General features: G+C 41.4%; 1 protein-coding gene across 5 annotated transcripts in view; it reads left to right on the forward strand.

Annotated features, from left to right (window-relative positions):
- Window positions 1-11,213: 11,213 nt before the first annotated feature.
- The window catches only part of tns1a (tensin 1a), a 237,479-nt gene continuing 225,338 nt past the window's right edge, over window positions 11,214-23,354 (forward strand). For 3 of the 5 annotated variants that reach the window (XM_079883334.1, XM_079883332.1, XM_079883333.1), the window contains exon 1: window positions 11,214-11,523. In XM_079883334.1, coding sequence (XP_079739460.1) covers window positions 11,428-11,523 — 96 coding nt within the window. In that variant the 5' untranslated portion in view covers window positions 11,214-11,427. The remainder of the gene's footprint in view (window positions 11,524-23,354) is intronic. The other 2 variants (XM_079883331.1, XM_079883337.1) reach the window with 2 other exon arrangements.

Consider the following 23,354-nt stretch of genomic DNA (forward strand, 5'->3'; position numbering starts at 1 on the left):
AAGGGTTTTCTGAGTCGGTCTTTTATGGACAATATGGGTTGACGCCTCTGTTCGCGCGAACAACCAATGAACGTCCAAAGGTCTGAAGCGGGAAAAATGTCTTTGTCTTAGTTCCCAGTTTAATTTGCATGTTTTATGGCAGCGTTATTATGTGATCAGTTATACTCTAACGAGGGTAAAAATAGTATCATACATTTTACCAGATCCTGATGCATACATTTGGTTCCAGTACAAGGAGAGCTTTACGTGGATACCGAATTAGATATGTTTCGAAGGTACACGTCGAGATAGATTATTATTCTGTAAAAATAAGCTTAAAAGTTAAACTAACAACCTAGGAATAAAATGAACCCAACATGTGGTGTACATTGATAAGTGGGCATTGAAGATTGGACTTTAGAAAGATCCACATGGCATATCTATGATTGAAAAAGGGTGCACATCTGAAACATTATTCCTTTACGGTTTACAAGAATACAAAAACCCATCACAGAGAAGAACAATCATGAAAAAGAGAAATTACATTCAGGCTTACATATTTCTTCAATGGTTATACATATAAAATATCTAGGATGAACACCTAATTCTGCTCTTCTGGCTAACATTCCGTTAGGTAATAAAACACAGTTCCACACAGGGGGGAAGGGATTGCCAGAGAATGTTAGTGAACCCTCTCTAACTAAAACACTATTGATTAAAGAATACATTTCAAAACCACACCTCTAGAAAATCATAATTATATGGTCAAACGAATTAATAAAACATGCGTACAGGAAGATCAAACCCAAATCTGAGTTACATACATTAAAACTATATTTCTATAGGAGGATGTTTGTGTGTGTGTGTGTGTGTGTGTGTGTGTGTGTGTGTGTGTAGAAGGTTTCAAGTTTTGTTATCTCTCTGTGGTCCAGAGAGGGGAAAGGGGGGGTTTGGAATGTCTCTGAGGTGACATTAGTGTCGTAAAAGTCAACTGGTTCCAGTCTTTATGGAGCCAAAGCCTGATTTGCACTCACGAGTTCAAAGTGCACCAGCTTTTGTATTCAGGAAGAAATGTTTTTAGCAACACAGAGTATTTGAATTTGTTAATTCAAACCAACGACGAATGATTCGATAGCCAATGTTGTTACAGAGCTAAGCATATTTGTCTTTTATTAAACATTTAATGAAAAGTGTTTTTTTGTGTGTGTGTGTGTGGCAATGTTGTGTAATATGGCACATGCAACAATGTCACAGACCCTGTCAGGTGTGCAACCCTCAGACTTTTCAGACACTGAAATCTTCCCTTTAGTTAGCCAAAGTTCATTTCATTGTGTGCCCTTGTCCTGGCTAGAGCTGCATTGTAACTGGATTGGGTCAGGGAATGGGGTCATAAAACACCTGTCTGCAGGCAGGAACATGTCATAATCACCTATGAAAAAATGCAGTTCTGTTAGGATCAGCATAAGTGTATGTAATACAGTGAGCTTGATATTTAATTGTGGAACTTTCCTTACCACTTTCAAATAATGTGCATAAATGTGAATCTCTGAAAATTCTTAAGTCATGCACAGATCCTGACCATTTTGCTTTCACATTTGTGATATGGAAGATTTTAGTCAACTGCCTTTTTTTTTTATTTGATATAATATTACTAATCTGGAATATTAAGAATCACAATAGTAACTGGGCTGCACATTTACATTGTGAACCCCCTTTCTCTTCACATACTGTAATCCCCTTCATTGAGGCCTTGATGGCAGTTTATGGTCTAGCCTATAGTCTGGTACCAATCACGTTAGTGAAGCCTGAGTGACATATAGCCTACTGTAATCGGCATGGTCATGAATGCATGATCTTCATACAAAATTATGATAGCCTAAAAAAACTGCTTTAAAAAAACTGCTTTACAACATTGGGTCTTAAGTGGCTTGGAAATGCCACAAAAAAAAAAAAAAAAAAAAAAAAAAAAAAAACTGTTTTTTAAACCTAAAAGCGCCAGGTAAACTCTGAATGACACGACAGACAGCACTTGCCATCAAGTTCAATAGTGTAAAGGAAAGAGCCACTCGCAAATAATCTTAGGGCAATGCAAACAGTTTGTGCTGTAGTTAAAGCCCAACTCCGACAAGTCGAAAATAAATGTGCGTTTCCAACAAATTAATAATGTAAACGACAATCTCACGAGTCACAAGAAAAAAATACATTTGAAATTTCGTTATTTCAAATGCAGGCGCGTTGCGCGTGGTGGGCGCGCTCATAATCCGCCGGCGCGACCACAACATTGTCCAACATCAAATGGCAAACGTAATGCAAGCGGAACGAAACTGCTCGTGGTTGACGGACCGTTTATCAGTTTGGACCAAAGCAGCGCGAGCCGATCTTGATCAAGCGACACTGTTACTACACAGCGCTGATAAGAGATCCAGTAAAGAAAGCGTTTGAATTCGCCACAGAAGTAATAACATCGCTGCGAGATCTAGTGAGAAACATTCAGATTTCTCCGTTATTAACGGATCAAACAGCACTGACGTGGAAACCAGGAATAAACATTGTGGCATGAATGAACTATCCAGTGTCCACAGATCAGCAACATTCACCATGGATTTACCGTAGTAACACTCACTGCAACCATGTAAGTTTGGCAGGAATAGTAGGCTACAATGCCTTCAAGTAACATTACGTCGGTTTTATTTTGACAATGTTATGAATACAATTGCCTCAAATGTTAATCATTCTGAACTAAAATAAACCTATGTTTATAACTACTACAATATTTTTTCCAAGGAGCTGTTTTGTTTTATATGCTCCTAAGAAGAGTCAATTAAGTTATAGCTCCAGAATTGCTCAAAGTAAAAAAATGTCATACTTTATGATGTTAGTTTTAATAAAAAAAAAAGATAAAAAAATAAATAAATCCAGGAAATTTCTCTGGTATTTCTTTCTTTTTGCTGTATCAAAAATGTACCAAACCGAACCGTGGTATTTGGATACCAAACCGAACCGTGACACAAGTGTATCATATCGAACCGTGAATTTTGTGAACAGTTACAAACCCCAACCCCCCCCCCCCCCCCCCCCCCCCCCGCGCGACACTGTCACCTTTTTTACTCTGAGGAGTTTGCAGGTCTGATCAAATCCAGCTAACTGAGTTAGCGACGTACGAAGAATGGGCCCCAGTCTGGCATGCTAAGACTCTTGAGAGTGGTAGTGTCTGTAGACTTTTTGTCCAATGACAACAGAAGAACACAGAGTATGGGAAACCGAAACCCATGGCATTTTGTCCTCGCTTGTACTCCAGACCTGTGACCCCATTTTCTTTTTCACTCAGGTGAGTTATGTTGCTGTAAAGAAGATTTTTAGCTTAAACCGCAGTCCTTGGTGATTCGTAAAATGCAAGTCAATGACTGTCACTTTGAAAGTCAAAAAAACCTATACAGGCAAAACAAAATTAATACCCGTGGTTCCTGACGATTCATTGTGGTCTTATGAAGCGAAACGATCATTATTACCACTAATCCACAGCCTTGGAAAGCGGTCCTGAGTGCGTTCATGGCAGGCACGAGCTTCCTGATGTGTAATGACGTATGTGCAAGAGCAAACTCACACGTGAGCTGAGGCTAGGGCTGGCCGATATAGCCAAAAAAATCATATCTCTGTATTTTTGTATGTTGAATCGTTTTGTATGTTGAATCGTTGTACACCAGTATTTGTACTCAGTATTTTCTCTGTTCTAAAGTATTTAAACATTTTATTTCTCATCCTGCCCAATGTTGTCCTACAAACAATGTTCATATTGAATGATATGAAAACAAATATAGTGAATGTAACCATGCAGGCTATGTTATATAGCCTATTACTGTATGTGCACACACACAAAAAAAGAGTTACAATCACATTACATTCTAACATTACAATCTAAAAAAAAATGTTAGTTTTTTTCTTAAATTCACTGAACTAAAAATGAAAATAAATAAAAACAAAAGCATTGTATTAGCCTACATTTGATAACCCCATTAGAATAGTCATTACAGTTATTACTATCATAAAATACACTTACTTGTAGGTTCAAAATTCAACTTATGGCACATTTTTTGTCCAACAACAAATATTTTAGCAATAGATATATTTTAGTCAGAATTATTGGCACATACGCACAATAGCACTCGTTCACTGAAGTCTGTGATGTTTAGTGGAGATTCACTTGCAGAAGGCACATCCCCTCCTGACAGCAAAATGGAAACTGCATGATTTTCTAACATTTGCAGATGGAGAATATACCTATGAACTGTAAGTTACGCAATGAGGAAAATGCCACATCACAAGCGCATTAACCAGTGCAAGTATCTGTCTGTCAGCACATGAATCTTGAGTATCTGACGGGGCAACCTGCTTTAAACTATACATGTTAACTATATTTTACCAGTTATTTTGAATCCCTTAATTTAAAGCATGGCTCATGTTTAGGACAAATTGGATTATGCACATTCCCAGCAGCATCTGACTATGTGTCCTGTGTGTTTTTCAGATGTCCTCACATCAAACTACTGTATATTGATATAAATAGTATTGCCTCATTCCCTATCGTTTATAAAAAATATATCAATATACAAACTCGATATACCGCCCAGCCCTAGCTGACACTGTGTTCATTTACAACAGAAAGAGAGGACGTGCGTGTTGTATTGTTCATCAAAGTGATACTTACTTGTGCTAATCCTGGATGCCGCAACCTATATAAAAAAAAAAAAAAAAAGATTACATTTGCCTGCGCAATCTCAGTTGGAAAGATCGACTTTTCACAGATTCCCAATGTGCCAAATCAAGATCCATAAAGACATGGTTGGATGAGTTTGGTGTTGAAGATCTTGACTGACCGGCACAGAACCCTGACGTCAACTCCATTAAACAACTTTGGCATGAACAGGAATGGAGATTGCGAGCCAGGCCGCCTCGTACAACATAAGAGCCTGACCTCTCAAATGCTCTACTGGATGAATGGGCAAAAATTCCAACAGAAACACTCAAATCTTGTGGAAAGCCTTAACAGAAGAGTGGATTCTGTAATAGCTGCAAAGGGGGGACCAACTCCATATTAGTCTATTTATTTAGAATGCAGTGACATTAAAGTCAAGTCAAGTCAAGTCAAGTATATTTGTATAGCGCTTTTGTTATTTTGTTAGATTGTATCAAAGCAGCTTCACAGTATTAAATTAAAATAATACAACAAGGTTTGTTTCTAGTGAAATTTATTGATTGATAAAATTAAATTAAATATTCCCAAAATATCCCCAACTGAGCAAGCCAAAGGCAACATTACAGTCCCTGTTTGTGTAATGGTCAGGTGTGTCCCTATACTACTAATACTGTCCATATAGTACTAGGGGTATAGACACAAACAGTACTTCTTGGGGTATGGGGATAATGTAAAACAATTTTCACTCAGAGAAAGGACCAATTCTGTGGCAAGGTCTTCAGGATAAATGTTGCCTTATCATGTCCTGTCACCTTTATATGCGTCACGGGTTGAGGTAGGGTTGAAGTGAGGACTCAAGGATGCAGAGGAATATGGGCTTTATTAAAGTAAAACAAAACACACAGAAACTACCCCGTGGGGGAAAACACTACAGACTAGATTTGACTGGGCAGGAAACACACTACAGGATTCATCAGACAGTCACGGTAATGTCTTGGGTTACGACTGTAACCCTTGTTCCCTACTACACTTTGGGGAACGAGTACCCACTATGCCACAACGAGCCCTGCCTGTCCCAGTGTGAAGCTGCGCACAGGCACACTTAGGACGAGAGCACTAGAGTGCTTGGCGTAGAAGGAATGTCCAGGCTATAGAATCTGATAAAAGTATGAGGGGTGGCCCATCCTGCTGCATCGCACACTTCTTGGATCGGGGCCCCTGAAAGGAGGGCTCTAGAGCAGTGGTTCCCAAACCTGTCCTGAAGGCACCCCAACACTGCACATTTTCTTTGTCTCCCTAATCAAACACACCTGATTCAACTCATCAGCTCATTAACCCATGTGGTAATGAGCTGATGAGTTGAATCAGGTGTGTTTGATTAGGGAGACAAAGAAAACGTGCAGTGTTGGGGTGCCTTCAGGACAGGTTTGGGAAACACTGCTCTAGAGGATGCCATGCCTCTGGTTGAATGAGCCCTCACGGCCAAAGGTGAAGGCAAGCTGCGCACCTGATAGGCCATAGAGATAGCTTGAACGACCCAGTTACTGATGGTCTGTTTGGATGCGGGAAGCCCCTTCTTGGGTGACCCGAAGCACACCAGCAACTGGTCTGACTTCCGCCATGAAGAAGTCCTTTGGACATAAATCTTGAGAGCTCTGACAGGGCAAAGCAAATGAAGTCTTTCTTCATCCGCCATCACGTGAGGTGGAGGATGAAAAGCCTGCAGAACCGTAGGCCATGCCACATTAGATGGCACTTTAGGCACAAAGCCCGGCCTGGGATGCAAGATAGCCTTAATGTCATCTGGAGCAAACTCCAGGCACCCATGAGATATAGAGAGCACCTGAAGATATCCTACTCTCCTCAGAGAAGTAATGGCTAATAAAAAAGCTACCTTGAGGGAATGTTCTTGGCCTCAGCCGACTCCAGAGGTTTGAAGGGGGCCTCGACCAGCCCTTCGAGAACCACTGCCAGGTCCCATGTGGGAACTCTGGTACGAGCCGCAGATCTCATCCTCTGAGCCCCACGGAGGAAACGTACGACCAGGCAGCGGCCTCCCCAGAAGCCCATCACCCAGAGGAGCGTGGAAAACCGCAATGGCAGCCACGTACACCTTGAGTGTGGATGGGGTAAGACCAGCCGAGAAGCGATCTTGGAGGAGCTCCAGCACTGAAGCCAACTGGGCAGTTAACCGGGTCCCTCTCACGCTCTCTACAACAAGTGGAAAAACATTCCACTTTAGGCCGTACAATCTCCTTGTGGAAGGAGCTCTGGAACTGAGTATGGTCTCAACCACTCCAGCCTACAGGCCAGCCTCTAGGTACTGAGCCCCCTCAGGGGCCAGGCCCAAAGTCTCCACAGGTCTGGTTGAGGGTGAACATTGAGCCCCCGGCCTGTGGAAGCAGGTTCCTCCTCAGAGGGACCTGCCAAGGCTGGCCTGCCAGGAGTGCTATAATGTCTGAAAATCATACCCAGGCCGGCCAATACGGGGCTACTAGAAGTAGGCTGATCCCGTCTCGACAGACCCTCTTCAGTACTCCCGGGAGCAGAGCGATCGGGGGAAAAACGTACAGGCGTAGCCTCTGCCATGTCTGTACCATGGCATCCAACCCCAATGGGGCTGGATGGGTGAGAGAAAACCAAAGGGGACAGTGGGACGTCCCTCGAGACGTGAACAAATCCACTTCCACTGGACCGAACTTCTCGCATATCGACTTCACCACCTTGGTGGGAAGTCTCCATTCCCCGGGCCTCAGCCCCTGCCTCGACAGGATGTCTGCTCTCTGATTCTGGTCCCCTGGGACGTGCATTGCTCTGAGAGATAACAGTTTCCCCTGGGACCACAGGAGGATCTGATGCGCCAATCTGGATAGAGGGTGCAATCTCAGAACCCCCTGATGAATCAAGTAGGAGACCACCGGCATTATCTGCGTGGTGACCCCTGAGGTCTGGGAGGAAGCTCCTCAGAGCCCTGCCATCATGACCGCGCCCCAGCCCGTGAGGGGTCTGTCAAAGCGGCTTTCCAGCGACATGACGCTCCCAGCACAGGACCTTGGGACAGAAACCAAGCTTTTTTCCACATAGATAGGGGACACACGGATAAGGATAAGTGAAACACGGTCTAGATAGTAGGCTGAATTAAAATATCTAATTTTCTTAAAGTCAGATAATATTCCATCATTTTACTTTCATAGAATAAATGCAGCCATAATCACCAGACAATACTGTTTTAATATTTATTTACGGTCTCGTAATCTACATGCTGCCTCGGCAAACGCGAGATTCGAGCCGTTACAATATACTGTATGTGGCTTTTTCATCCCTCGAGAAGAAAGTCAACAGGTGCGAGGCTGAAACATCCGACAGCGCACAGACGTACATGTCGAGATATTTCTGAATGAACACTGCCAGCACCCTCAGGAGCGGACTGTGAATGCCTCGCACCCAAACAGTATTATTTCACTTATCGCGTATGTCCCTTTTATTGCCTACCCGTAATCTACGCGCTGTCTCGGCAACCGCGAGATTCGAGTCGTTCACAATATATTTGGCTTTCATCTCTCGAGAAGAAAGCCAACGAGCGCAAGGCTGAAACACCCAAGAACGCACGGCTGTGTGCGTCGCGATATTTCTCAATGAACACAGCCAGCACCCTCAGGAGCTGACTGTGCATGCTTCGCACCCACACAGAATCTTTATTGTAGAGTAGACTCGTAATCTACGCGCTGCCTCTGCAAACGCTAGATCCCAGCCACAGAATCTTTATTGCAGAGTAGACTCGTAATCTACGCGCTGCCTCGGCAAACGCGAGATCCGAGCCACTAGATTCTGTATTGCAATGCAGACCTTTAATCTACACGCTGCCTCGGCAACGCAAGATCCCAGTCACAGAATCTTTATTGCAGAGTAGACCCGTAATCTACGCGCTGCATCGGCAAACGCGAGATCCGAGTCACTATAGATTCTGTATTGCAATGCAGACCTTTAAATCTACACGCTGCCTCAGCAAACGCGAAATCCCAGCCACAGAATCTTTATTGCAGATGCAGACCCGTAATCTACGCGCAGCCTCAGCAAACGCGAGATCCGAGCCACTAGAATCTATATTGCAATGCAGCCTTTATGTGGGACAATTCTTATTGGACAAACAACACCAATTAGGACAGACAGTTTGACACAGAGCGCTTGCTGAAGAGCAAAAAGCTAACTATGTTGTGTGCCGGCGTCCCTTTGTAGCTTCCGTGTATGCCGTCACACGTTACGTCATGACGCAACACCAATCAGGATTGGATTAATTTAATTCATACTTCAGATGCGTTACGCTAAGGGCGCTCCCCAAAGTGTCGTAGTTGACGCAGTTCGAGTTCCCTTGAAAGGGAACAACAGCATGCGACAAAAATCTGGCACAGGACAGCAAACACAAGAGTAATAAATAGGACAGCAAACAAGGCAAGTAACGAGGGAGGACAGGTGGGGAAACTGAACCAATAATCAGATAACAAGATGGGCGGGGTCAGACAATAGACAAGAGAGCACATGGCACAGGGAAGCATAACGAGACAAGCCATGTGCTCACATCAAACATGAAATCACACACAAGCACATGACCAACAATAACCAATCGCTAGCCATGAGCTTACACAGAACAAGACACAAACATGCAGCTAATGAGAGACACTCATAAGCCCTGTGTTCACACTGAACAAGATAACATGAATGCACGCAGCTACTGTTTCTCACATTGATGTGTTTTGACACAGCACAAGTCAGAAAAACAACAAGACACACAGACAAAGACAGGAGAATACAGGAGTGTCAGGGCTCTGTCACAAAACCAAGAAACACACTATACCAAGGTGACAGAACCCTGACATGCAGACGGCAAAAGGTATTTTTCAAATCTGCCTCAGAATTATTGGTGTAGTAGATTTTACCTATATAGAAAAAATTAAGCTGGACAGAAATCATAGGTTGCAATGTGCAGTTACACACTCATTGCAGACCATGTATAATTTATAGAGCTGGGGCATTTTCTCAGAGGAGGCAAGGGAGGCAGTGTCTGATAAAAAAAATAAAAACATAAATCAGCATGTCAAAAATAAAGCAAACTGAATTACACAAATTATTTCTTAAGTGACACGTCTCATGCTTCCCTTGAGCTCAGTGATAATCTTAGTTGTGTTAAGAATGTGGGAAGGGAATATGAGTGCAACACAAAAAGTAGCGTGAGAGGTCACTGTGTAATATATGCCTACTCATGTGTTGTGATTGGCACCATAAGATGAGCATGCTTCTCCCAAAACTTTTGTTTCAGTAATCCTCATCCATTTGATGAAGCACATTTCTCAAGCCCCCAAAGAAATCTGTAAAAAAGTGAATAAGATCAATTCAGATCTGCAATGCAAATTTGTGGTATATATCATTTAAACTATGGTGACAGGGAGCTTTATTAGCAAGGGAGCTTGGGAGATTCATGTTTCTCAGATCTGGCAAAAGGTCTGTTCATTTAAAAAAAAAAAAAAAAACACTCTACGTTCAAACTGAATATGACAGCAAAGTCAATATGGCGGCACAGTGATTATGGGAGTCTGTTGTTTTTTAATGATGGATTTTGCTTGGATAAAATAGACCCTGCAGCTGTGTTAAAAAGCATCTGCAGCACTCACTCGCATATATTTTCTTATGGTTTGATGCTATGTTGTTCAGTAGTGGCAGAATTTGTTTTGTTTTTTGGAGAAAATATATGCAATAGGAATTAGTTAAAAAAATGTGGGGGAAAAAATAGAGTGAGTATGAATGTATGTATGAACATGTATTTGTATCTCTTCCCCCATTTCTGCTTTTTCCTCTGCAATTTTTGGCATCTCTTTTTCTCTCGGTCTCTGCTTGCTCTCTATTAATCCCACCCCCACCCCTCTCTATGCAGTGTGAGAGTACGTTTGTTAGTGAAGCGTGGCGACTCTGCAGTGGTGTGGTGCACCTGCAGTTGGATGAGCACTTGACACCAGAGAGCTTTTATACAGAGCTCCCACATGCATTCACACAGGCACACATATGGACTCAAAAGAAAACACAGCAACGCTTCCACAGAAACCCAGTTGCACACGGCACGTTTTTTGTCCCCCCTTCTTCGTATAGCCTCGTGTGAGAGTGCGTGCATGTGTCTGTGCGTGTGCGGCTGTGTGATGACATTCAGAGACTGCAATTCCGTTTATTTCTGCCTTCCTCACTCAGTCTCCCTCTTGTGTTCTCCCTCTCTTTCACTCCATCCTTTCTGTATCTTATCCTGCCTCCTATTTTCGTTTCTTTTCTCAAGATTGTGCTCTCTTTTTTTCCTGTTAATCACAGAAATGTTTTCTCCTTCCAAAGCCCATTCCTCTCTCGCACACATTCAGTTTCTTCTCAAACATTTTTCTCATTTTCTACCTCCTCCTCATCAAAAGCAACTTGCCTTTCTGCTATTTCTAGTTTTTCCCACTGCATGTCCCTCTCTCTCTCCCTCACTCTCTCTGCTTTTTTTCTCTCACACCCTCCCTCTTTCCTCTTCATCCTCCTTCGACAGACAGAATGCTGCAGCATCCACTGAGTAAGGTAACGTGTGTGTGAGCAAGAGTCGGGTAATTCTTGCTACCTGCTCTGCAGCTAAAGGGATCTGTTTTCCCATCAGTTCTCTGCTATTGGAAATACCTGGCGAATACAAAGAGAATAGAAAGGGTGATTTAAAGGCAGCAAAAGACTGACAGAAGGAGGCAACCATGGCCCGCCTGAACTGGTGTCTGGCAGCAGTGATAAGCTGGGGGAAGTTCCTCTTCTCTTGTTTCTTTCCATTGAGAGCAGCTAGGAGGGATAAGGTAAGGCTGCACACTGCGCTGACTCACTCCAATACATTCACACAATCTGGGGTCACCTTTCAAAACTGATTGTGAGTGCTACCAGACAACAGCCTGTTTATTCAGACATGCTTAATGTTTTGTTTCACCCTTGCTGTTTCAGCCTTCCTTTTCCTGTGGTGTTTTCAGACTCTCAGTACATGTTAAAACTGTCTTAGTAAAGTCTATTTTGTGAAGTCTTGTTCTGCTTGTATGTTTGTCCAGATTGTTATGTTAAAGAAGCTGTCCTACTGTACATGGTGCATAGTCGCTTTAATTTCACTCTTGTTGAAAATATTGTGTTATTAGTGACAAGTGTTGAATTTCATATCGAGTTTTGCTGGTATGATGAAAAACCTGAGAGGTTCAGTGTCCCCACTTTCCCACACCCCCATTTTATATGTTATTGCCAATGTATGTGCCAATTTAGAGATTAAAAGGACACTGCTGCAAATGGTCCCTTAGGTTTATGCTGAGTTAATGGCTGCCATTTCTGAGGAAGGAGCAATTCTGTGGGTACATTGTGAACCAGTTGCATAAAATTGTTTGGTTTTGTTAGTGCAGTTGAGTTTTATGTGGCGTTTTAGCTTAACCAACCCCTGAACATGTTGGTGATGCCTGCTAGCTTTGAGATACCTGGTCTGAAGTTAACGAGAATGGTCAGATTAGGGGTCAAGTTTTCATTCTTTTTCTCATTTCATGTCTCAGTGGTTTTCTCCGTGCTGATGTGTCTGCAAAAAAAAAAAAAAAAAAAAAAAAAATCCTTCTGCCGCAGACCTACTGTTTTTTTTTTTTCTCGTTCCATACACCCCACCCCCAAATTTCAATCTGTCCCAGCACACGCTCCTATCCTTCAGCTCCTGCCAAGTCCATAACCCAGTGTTATTAATCCAATTTCCCCATCAGCTTTCACTGCAACACATCACCATTTCTTGCTCTTTGTAGACACAATCCCCTCATCCCCCTTCTTCAGCTACTATGCTGAAGCTTTACAAAACTTAAATCTCAGTCATCAAACTAATGGCAATTTCCTAATTAGGGGTGTAACAATACATAGATATGGATTGATACATCGATCAAATGACTAACGACATGATGTATCAATGCAACACTTGAGCAAAAAAGACGCATTTCTGTAATCACGTAATGAGTGTTTTCTGTGCACACACATCTGTAGCGCACACAGAGAGAGCAAGTTCTTTTTCGCTTCTTTTTGTGCTTGAATGGACAAATGCATATGAAATTATGTCAAAATGCCAGCCTTGGCAAACATTCTAGTAAAGACAGTCGGTTATATCTTAAGTAAACATAAACTAGTGATGTGTGGATCGCGGTTATATCTGCGGACGCTGCAGGTAAAGTAATAACATTCCAAAACTTGCTGGTGGGTCACGGTGAATGAGAGATAAATCCTTAATGTGTTGATTTTAATAAAGACACTGAACTCTCATTTCATGGTAAAAAGCAACAAACATGTGTCACTATTTTCCGTTTTCAACAACAATGTAATATCTCTTCAGAGTAAAACAATCAAAGAAAACATATGCCTAGAGCACCTCCTAGTGGTCATTATATAAAACACAAAAGAACCTACATAAGATTGCTTACACAAGCTTGAAGTCCCCCTGTGGTGAAAATCAAGTTTTGGACGTTGTTTATATGTCTATGTGGTGATTTTAATATGCTTTCAACATTGAACATTTAACATTGAAAAATATGAAAAATCATGTAGATTTAGCAATATAGCGGGTGTATGATGTATATTACGATGTTATGATAAACTATGTGCCTTTCTCTACTGACGTTCTAAGTTGTCCAAAGCATTTCTGATGATTGTTAGAAGGCAGCTGTCTGTCTGAGTTGGCGAACAGGAACATGGTTTGTGTAACATTAACAACATTATTAGCAGTATGATAAACATACTCATTCAACTGAGCACATGTCAACGAAAGCTACAGAATGGGGTTCATTTTATTTATCCTCAGCTAATTTCAAGATCAAAGACCGCAATGGGAGAGAGAGCAGCATGGTAATATAATTTAGTCTCAATATTTTTAATGAAGACAAATGTGTGTTGAGCTAGGGTGCGACACTGAACATTTAAGTTTCATTTGCGGCAGTTTGCGCATCAACTTGCTGAAGAGATACTGAGCTACTTGAAACACATGAAGCGACCAGCATGAATGGAGTTTGCACATGCATCACCGTCATCGCGATGTGTGTGGAATTTTTAATGGGACTTTACATACTTTATATCTCTAAAATGTATACCATTAACTTTGTTTTTTCTCAAAGATAAGTGCAACAAATAGTGGAACATGCTGTAAGCTGTCAGTCAGAACTTTTGTGTGTATGTGATGCACAGCGTTCATGCTTTCAGAGCTGTGCTTTAAATCTCACACTTTAATCATATTTATAGCTCCTTACGTAATAAAACAAGCTGTTACTATGATGTATGATATCCTTGTAGATCTGTATGTAGGTGCAATGTACTTCATCTGTATTAAACACATATCTACACATCTCTTGCTTTTGCTCACATGCTAGCAATTACCCCTATGTGTCCCATATAGGTTGCTGACCTCTGGTTTAGGCTATTAAAGAAATGTAATTTTGCCAAAGAAGAACTTATGCTTTAATACAATTTCATTCTGGCCCAGCCACCTTGGTCACTGTGTGCCCCTTATCTCTGCTCTATTAACCCCTTGGTCTGTGATTTCTGCCAAGGGGGACCACCCCACCCTATAGCATCTTTACATTACAAACATTGCAGTTTATTTCTCTGGCCACATTTGCAATCAATGGCATGTTCACACAGGTGAGCAGGGACCCTTCAGAGTCAGTCTGTTCAGTGTCCTAAATTACTGTAACTGTGACCTTAATTGTCTACCACCTATAAGCTGTTATAGTGTCTTATGGACTGGTCCACATGTGCATGTGCAATAATTGTTTATGGTTCACTGAACAAGCTTGGAAAACATTGTTTTTAAACCCTTTCCAATAATAAGCTGTAAAGCTTATTTGTTTTTTTTACAAAATTATATTTAAAATACAGTATCCAGACAAAGAGATGCTTTTTTTATTTTATTTGAAAGGATCCATTAATCTGACACTCTGAGCTCATCTACTATTAATGTCCCTTGAGCAATACGTTTAACCTCAGGTTGCTCAAGGGGGATTGTCCCTGTTGTGTATACTGGATAATAAAACCTCCCTTCCCCCAGCCTCCTTCCTTCAACCTTCAGTATAGATCTTTCAGTTCATTAATTCCAGAACTTATTAAATTTAGTCAAAAAGAGAGATAGAGAATACTCCATCCCAGATGTACTGATCACTCTCACTGGGGAGGAGGAGGTTTGGTTAAAAGTGGTAGAGGGATGTGGGGTCATGGGGATGTATGTTTATTTTTTTTACCCTGAGAATAAACCCATCTATTAAGAGCTTTATGAAGGCTCCCACTACACATCTCTCCCAGCAACCACATTGGACATTAATCAGTCTGTTTTGTTGTCGTTGTTGTTGTTGTTGTTGTTGTTGTTCAAAGTAATATCATGTTACATTTAATTTGTTCACACTGTTTCCGGGTTAATGAAACAATTTTCTTAGGACTACACTATAAAGAAATAACCAATGCTTAAAGGGTTCCTATAATGCCCCTTTCACAAGATGTAAAATAAGTCTCTGATGTCCCCAGAGTGTGAATGTAAAGATTTAGCTCAAAATACCCCACAGATATGTTTTATAGCATGTTAAAATAGTCACTTTTTGAGGGTGTGCAAAAACGCCCTGTATTTGTGTGTGTCCCTTTAAATGCAAATAAGCTGCAGGTGGAGATTCAAGAGCTCATGTGTTAGCAGCTCCAATTACCTCACACAGAAACACATAAATAAATAAATAAATAAATAAATAAATAAATAAATAAATAAATAAAAATCTCGTTTCCGGGGGAGGGGTTTATATGTCAATTTTAGGGTTAATGATGTCACTAACCCTTGAAGAAGCTCATTGTAGTCCCTACTAGCTGTTTGTTGTAGTCCTTAAAAAGCCATTTCTGTAAAAGAAAATATCTCCCTTTGCTTTGAACTTTGAGCGTCGTAACTTTGCAGATGTTGTTTATGCTAACCGCAACATTACACACTAACTAAAGTTAAAAAAGTTAAATCATAATCAACCACCCATTTAAATATTTTCATATTTATTTCAATTTTTTTTTTTTCATTGTTCCAACTATAATTATAACTATAAAACAGCAAAGAATATTTATTTTAGCTTTACTGTGCTACTACACTAACTATTATTCAGCTATTATGTATTATTATTAAACGTCACAATCTTTTCAACAAATCCTTGGTGAACACTGTATGTGTCAGGTTTAATTTAACTGAGCTGAGCACTAGCAACTCACTCAGAGATCTTTGTTTGACAGGGTAATGACCCAGTCACAGTGCAGTAGAGCCACTGCCTCCTCTCACATGGCTTTCAGTCTGGGCATTCTGGCCTCACATTCAGGAAGTACAGTGACCTGGAGGGGACATGATCGGTTCACTTAGTTTTGCCACTAGATCATTTTGTCGAGGTAACGAAATCCTTATGTCGTGGCCACATGATGTAAAGTCGTGGCCTCGAAATCCTATGTTGAGGGAATATTGTTGTATGTTAATATAATAATTTCTTAATTCTGCAGTTTTTCTTAATTAAAAATAATTATTATAGGCCTATCCATTTCTGATAATTCCAGGTTGCTATGGTCGCGCAGGTTGTTTACGCATTTAACTCATGGCCTTGATAAATAGATGTCGTTCCCTCAACATAGGATCTCGAGGCCACGACTTTACATTGCATGGCCACAACATAAGGATGTCCTTGACAAAATTATCTTGTGGCCACGACTTATGATCACATTCCCACAAGTTAATATGACGTTCGAATTAATATCTCTTGGCCACGACAAAACTAAGTGAACCGAACATGTCCCATCCAGGTCACTGTAGAAAGTTGGGATATATATGTATAACTATTAACTGGTAGCAGAGACAAAAAGATTGATTTGAATATGATGTCAGTGAGCAATCCTGCTCCTGGAGGGCCAATGTCTTGCAGAGTTTAGCTTCAACCTGCCCCAGCACACTTGGATGTTTGTAGTGATCCTGAAGACCTTGATTAGCTGATTGCCTTGATTAGTGCAAGTGTGTTTAATTAGATTGGAGCTAAACTCTGCTAGACATTGGTCCTCCAAGAGCAGGACTGGACATCCATGTTGGTACCAGGAAACCGCAATTACTAAATGCTGGCCAATTTGTTCCCAGAATTAGCAGATGTCTGAGGTGTGGACTAACCGAGACCTCTACATTATGATTTTTTTCCCCTAAATTGAAGAGTGACAGGCATTACGGGATATTTTACCACATCCCCGTGCACACACCTTATCGAAACCATGCAGCAGGTTGAATCAAGCTTTAATAAATGGAGGTTTGGTTACATCCTGAATCCACCAAAGCTTGATAAGCAACCCCCTTAATAATCACAGGTATTTAGTACAACCCAGCCTGATCGAGGGCAGCCTGGGACCAGGGTCCCCACCTCCATCACCGCTCCTGTCGATAAAATGCCCAGGGACCCCGCAACGGCAACAGGCCTGCCAGACTTCCCTGCCACCGTGGCACAAAGTGGGTCAAGGTATTGACACAGAGAGAGCGGAGGAAGGGGGCTGGACATCGGCCCCGCATGAGGGAGCCCACGGGTCAGCTAATAACTCTCCACCTCCTCCACTCCTCCATTGGGTTTGAGCTCTCGGTGGAAGGTTCCTGCAGGTCCAGGGAAACGGGACAGGTCGAGAGAGAGAGAGGGAGAAGAGAGAGAGGAACAGAGGAGGAGAGAGAGACAGATGGAAGGGGGTCGCCTACCCTGGGGCATGCCACCATCTGGTCCTCCGCCAGTTGGAAGGCCAAGTCCAGCGATGTGGGACGGTGGCACTGGACCCACTGCCATCTTTATGGGCAGTTGGGCGATGAACTGCTCCAGCACCACCTGATTGAAGATCTGGTCCACAAATGTCCGCAAATGGCGTGGCTGACGGAGTTTGCATGATGGTGACGGCACAATTCTTCTTCCCGGGTTTTGTCACCAGTGTAATAATGTTCGTTGAAGGGAAGGAAGAAGTCAGGGTCAGCGTTACTGAGGATCGTGGGTTTTTATTGATCTTGGCACAAATCCAACATAAAGACGCGCACACTGCGCTACGCATAAACTCTTTTCTCCAATAACAAAAACTGTCACAGCTCTCCAGAGCATTCACTGCACCCACAAGTCCTCAGTCTGTCTCCTCTCACCCAGCTACCGTTCCTCATTGGCTTTAAGCGGTCTCTCCGCGCCAATTACTGCAACTAGACACAGGTGGTTGTCATTATGTACTTGACTTACTTACTCACCGCTCGTCTCCCAGCTCTCTTTCTCAGTGCAGACCTCACTGAACCATGTCCCCCTCACCACAGGGGCAATTTCGAACACAGCTATGGTGAAAGGCATGTGAAGTGAACTAACAGAGCAGATCTGGAGATTAAGTTCAGGTGGCGTGTCCCCATATATTATTGTTAAATATGAACCTCTATATGATCATGGACATCAAGCGTGCTTGAGTGTAGATGTGTCCAAAATTGCATACTGCCATAATAGGTACACATTGTCATGTGACCTGTATGGCATCAGTTGTATCGCTTCTCCACCTATCACAACTTCTCTCCCTTGGTCTCGTGGGATGGTAAACTGTCAATCAGATGCACCCTCTGGAATCTCTGCAAAAATCGTAGGTTATCCAGGTACTTTTCACCTATAGTTTTTAGAATACTGGGTAGTGTGTAGTTGACAAAACTGTACCAATCATTCACTCACAGAATCAAACACAGAACATGCAGACATATTTAAATAGCAGTAATGTTGTGGTTTAATCACAGGCACTAGTCTATATCAAGATTTTATTTTGATTAATTGTACAGTACTAATATTGATTTAATAATTTAATCCAGGATTTTGCTAATTCTGTGACATTGTACAGTAAATTCCATTTTAATGGCTGGATTCTGAAATTATTAGAATTGTGGAAATCATGGAGTCCTATACATGTCAAAGACAGTACATCAGCAACACATTAATTTAAATAAATTCAACAATTAATTCTAACTTTGGTAGTATATTATCTCAGATAAAGAAAATTGCCATTTTCCTGTGTCCTTGTAACAATAGTGGTAAACACGCACAAAGACGAAGAAGATTCAAGAACACAGTCTTTATTATCTAAACACTCAGGAGAACATAGGAGAAATGCAACCAGAACTAATTACAAATGAGAACCGACAAGGGACTGAACATAACGGAGTATAAACACAAGACAAACATAATGAGAGAGAGGTGTAAATCATACATAACCATAAGAAGAAACAAGGACATAATCAGTAACGATATCGAAACTAAACAGAGCAGAGAAACAGTAACTAAAGGTGACAGTAGCATATCTGTGACAATAGTCTACCCTCTGGGGAAGGTGCGTCCTCGCTCCATAACTGATATTCCAACTGTGGAGGGAAAGAGGGAGGGGGCTTTGGAGGAGGGCACAGAGCTGGTGACTAACAGGCACCAGGAGGAGCCGGTTGAATAATTCACCAGCTTTGGCTGAAGGTCCGGGCAGAACCTGGGGACTGACTGACGGAGGTAGAACCAAAAGCAATGGAGACCGAGATGGGGATTGGGAAGCCCGAGGTGGCGCCGTAGAGTTGCACAGAGTTTGCGGCAGAGGCAGAGCCGAGGAAATGGACAACACCAGATGAGACGACGGATCCAAGGGACTGGACTGAACCAGAGGACGAGAAAGAACTAGGAAGTCGGGTGGGAACATCGGAGGAGGAAGGTCTCTGGACTGGACCGGAGCATCCAAACAGCCAGACGGGACCAGCGGAAAGGCATCGATTTGAGGGTAGGGACTTGTGAGGGAACTGTTGACCACAGGTCTATAAGGCAGTGGTTCACTCTTGGCCCTTGGATGGACTGGACAGCGTGCTTCGACTCCGGGAGCTGGCTCTGGTTCCGGGACGGACTCGATTGCTGCCTTTGGCTTGCAGACTGTGAGAGGGGAACCACAGGGCAGGAGCACCCACCCCAAATAATTCACCAAAGTCTTTTGCTCGAGGAGAGGCACAGCAGGTATGTCCATACTTCTAATTATTATATATCGGTCGGTTCTTCTGTAACGATAGTGGTAAGCACGCACAAAGAAAAAGAGGATATAATAACTTTATTATTATCTTAACACTCAGGAGAACATAGGAGAAACGCTATCACAACAAACAAAGGACTGAACATAACAGAGTATAAATAAAAGACAAAAACATAATGAGAGACAGGTGCAAATCATACTTAACCATAAGATAAAATGAGGACATGACCAGAGTAGGCAAACCAGAACTAAAAGGAAACAAACCAGAATATCAAAAGAAGAGTCCATAACCATGATAGTGCTCACCACTGGGGGGAAAAAAGATCCCATCTGAATGATGCATGGTTGATTTTGATGATGTTCTGTTGATTTTAAAAACTTTTAACAATTAAATTGTATCTCCGGAAAAACAACACTACCCATTTTGCAATGTAGTGACAAATTGCATCTGGCATTTGCTGGGGCTTATAATAATGCTTAGTCTTAACAGTAGTCAATTATTCTGAGTGAGAATTCCTAATATGTATTTGGTTTCACAGTATGTTAACATATCATCAATTTATACCTCTTTGACAGAGACAATGGCTTTCAATCCTGTGCTCCTTTTTAAAACTGCCAGATGCTTCAGTGATGGGCTGCTCTGGGAATTCAGGCAAGCTAAGCAGGGGAAGCCATGGGAAAGGAAAGAGAGTAGTGAAAGATAGAGAGTAGAGGGGCAATGAAAAATTTAAGTAACATTAGCAGAGACATAATCAAGCAGGCATGCAGGCAAGATGGAAGAAAGCAGAGAAGGGAGGAGGGAAACAGAAACTAAGCATTGGGGGTGGGCTGTGTTGCTTGAAAGAGAACTGCACTTGAATAAGATAGAAAAATAAAATGGGGAGGGAGCACAGAGAGGATGGAATAAGAGTGTGAAGGAAAAGGAGAACACATAGCTGCCTTTCCTTGCCTTTGCTGCATCATTGATCTCCAAAACCACCAATGGATGTTGAACAGAATACATGGGATTTATATAATTTTGAATCCGATTCAGAATGCCATCATTATCTATCGGGTTGCCATTTTCACAGAAATGGAACCTGGTTCTGCATGCATTGTCATCATCCCAAGAACAGGTCAACATTAATGAATACATTCACTTCCTACAAATTTGTAGCCTGGATGCCAGCCGAACTTAGCCCCGCCCATTTTAGGTTTTTCTCAAATGTTTCTGAACATTTAAAGTCGGGAAGTTCGGTCTGGACTTGATACGTTGTGGAGCAACTATGCTCGAACCAGAGCTGTTCGGACCAATCAAATTGTCAGGGCGGGCTTTATACGATGATGGACAGATGATCAACAGTAACTTAATCATCCACGTCACCAAAGAGTGCTTTGGTTGAATTCGTTTACAACAAAGATGACTGCCGCTGGAGAATTGAGATGTGTAGATTCCGCCATCGCGTCCGTTATAGAAGATATTGACAGCGCATTAATTTTAAAAGAGGAACAGAGAACCGTGATCAAAGCATTTGTCGATCAGAAAGATGAATGAAGAACATACATCACTTACTCCTTTGCTCTGATTGGTTGTAGGTCTATCCAATTTAGTGCATTTTAGGCATTTTATTTCCTGGTTCGGTTGAAACACGCCCCTTAATCACAGCCCAATAGAGCAGTATCAGACTCATATTCTGACTAGAACCTGAGTATGACGACATCAGGCTAACAAATTTGTGGTCTATAGAAACATCTTCAACTTTCTAAAGAAGGGGTCAGAGAGCAGTGAGAAACAAATAATACAGCTCCCCTAGAGAATGACAGTCTTTCAACATATACCACATATACTCAAGATCCAATGTGCAGGAAAGCCTTGGCTATATACACAATATAGCATGAATATAATCACAATAAAAAATATTAAGGACAATATTTCATTAAAGCAAAATTAAGGAAATAGATTAGGGGCCATTTTTCCTCTTAAAATATACTGACATAGACATGCTATGCAACAAAATGGGAGCTGCTTTCATCTACAACATTTTAGAGTGAAATTAAAGCTTTTTTCAAGGAACAGTATTTATCATAGCCTTTGCAAGGTATAACAGAGCTTTGAGCTTACATTGACTCAAGCATTTCTTTTATAGTTTTGTTAGTCTATATGAATTATGGAGTGAGAGGGTAGCTGTCTTTTAAGATATTTTTATTCTGTTCTGCTCGTGTATAATTTAATCTGCTGGTTGCAGAAAACAGAGTGCTCTCAGTCCAGGGGGCTCCTAAAGCCTAGGAGACAGTCAGGGTCGCAGGGCAAGAAAAGATACCCATTATTTCTAACACCTTACCCAGCCACTGCTAATTATCACCCATTTAGCGAGGGTCCCTTAGGGACTGGTGAAAACCATGCAAGTTGAAAATGTATTTTTTATTGCTAGAGGTCCAAGCACCAATTTTGTTCACCTGAAGTATGTATTGTTTGTGTTAGCTTTCTTCTTGTTTGTATTATTATTAATGGTTTAGTTCATGCAAAAAATAAAATTCTGTATGGATTTAATCATTTTTGTTCATCTTCGGGACACAAATTAAGATGTTTTTAATATTGCCTCATGTTTTTAATATTGTTTTAATTTTTGCCTATCCATTGAAAATCCACACAACCAAAATCTGCAAGTTTTGGAAAGTGCAAAGAGACATCATAAAAGTAATCCACATGAATCAAGTGGTTTAATCCATGTCTTCTGAAGAGATGATCACTTTCGATGATGAATAGGGCCCTATGAAATCCATTTTATTTTTCCCCAAATTCCATTTAATTTTTTTTCCAAATTCTACTTTTTCAGTTTTAAATTCGTTTTTTTATCATTACTTTTTTTGATCGACTCCCATTAAATTACATTTTAGTAATCAAAAAGCAGGTCTAATTAATTGAAATTAGGGATGTCAATTTACACAAATTCCCATGATCGGTCGTCCTTTAAATTAACAATTAATCGATCAATCGTTAGCCTTAAAGGTGGGATAAGCGATATTTGAAAAAAGCTGTTTGAAAGTTATTTGGACCAACACACGAACAAACAACAACAAACGTGTGTAGCCAATCAGCATTAAGGGGTGCATGATGGTGGAGGAGAGAGAAAGAGAAAGAGAAAGAGCAAGAGGGAGATTTGAAGAATGCAGAAATAGAGATGAGACACAATACAAAAGAGAAGAGCTCAGAAGAAATCACTGGAAAATGAAGGGTTATGACTGGGCAAGAGCTTTAATATTAGAAAAGCTGTCCAGCACTGGAGAGAGATTAGTGGGAAGGCCTGAAAACAGGAGGTTGCTTTGAATCTGAACAAAGGAGGGTGCTTTGAATCTGCTTCACACGTGAGTAACACTGGGTTTGAGTGTCATTGTCTGGAGTTTCTGTGCTGTTGTATATTATAACAACCAACTCTTGTTTGTAATTACTATTATGTAATTTATGCTCATTTTTTTGTGCTTCCTTGTCATTCGTTCATCATCTGCGCTTTATTTTTCGTGAAGCATTATTTTGTTGCACTTCTGCTTTGATAAACAGACATCCACTATGCTAGAGAATGGTGTGTTTAGCGTCATGTCAGTGCACTTGCCTCGCATGCCGGCGATT

This window comes from Squalius cephalus (assembly GCF_949319135.1).
Source record: "Squalius cephalus genome assembly, chromosome: 10".
NCBI classification, from domain to species: domain Eukaryota; kingdom Metazoa; phylum Chordata; class Actinopteri; order Cypriniformes; family Leuciscidae; genus Squalius; species Squalius cephalus.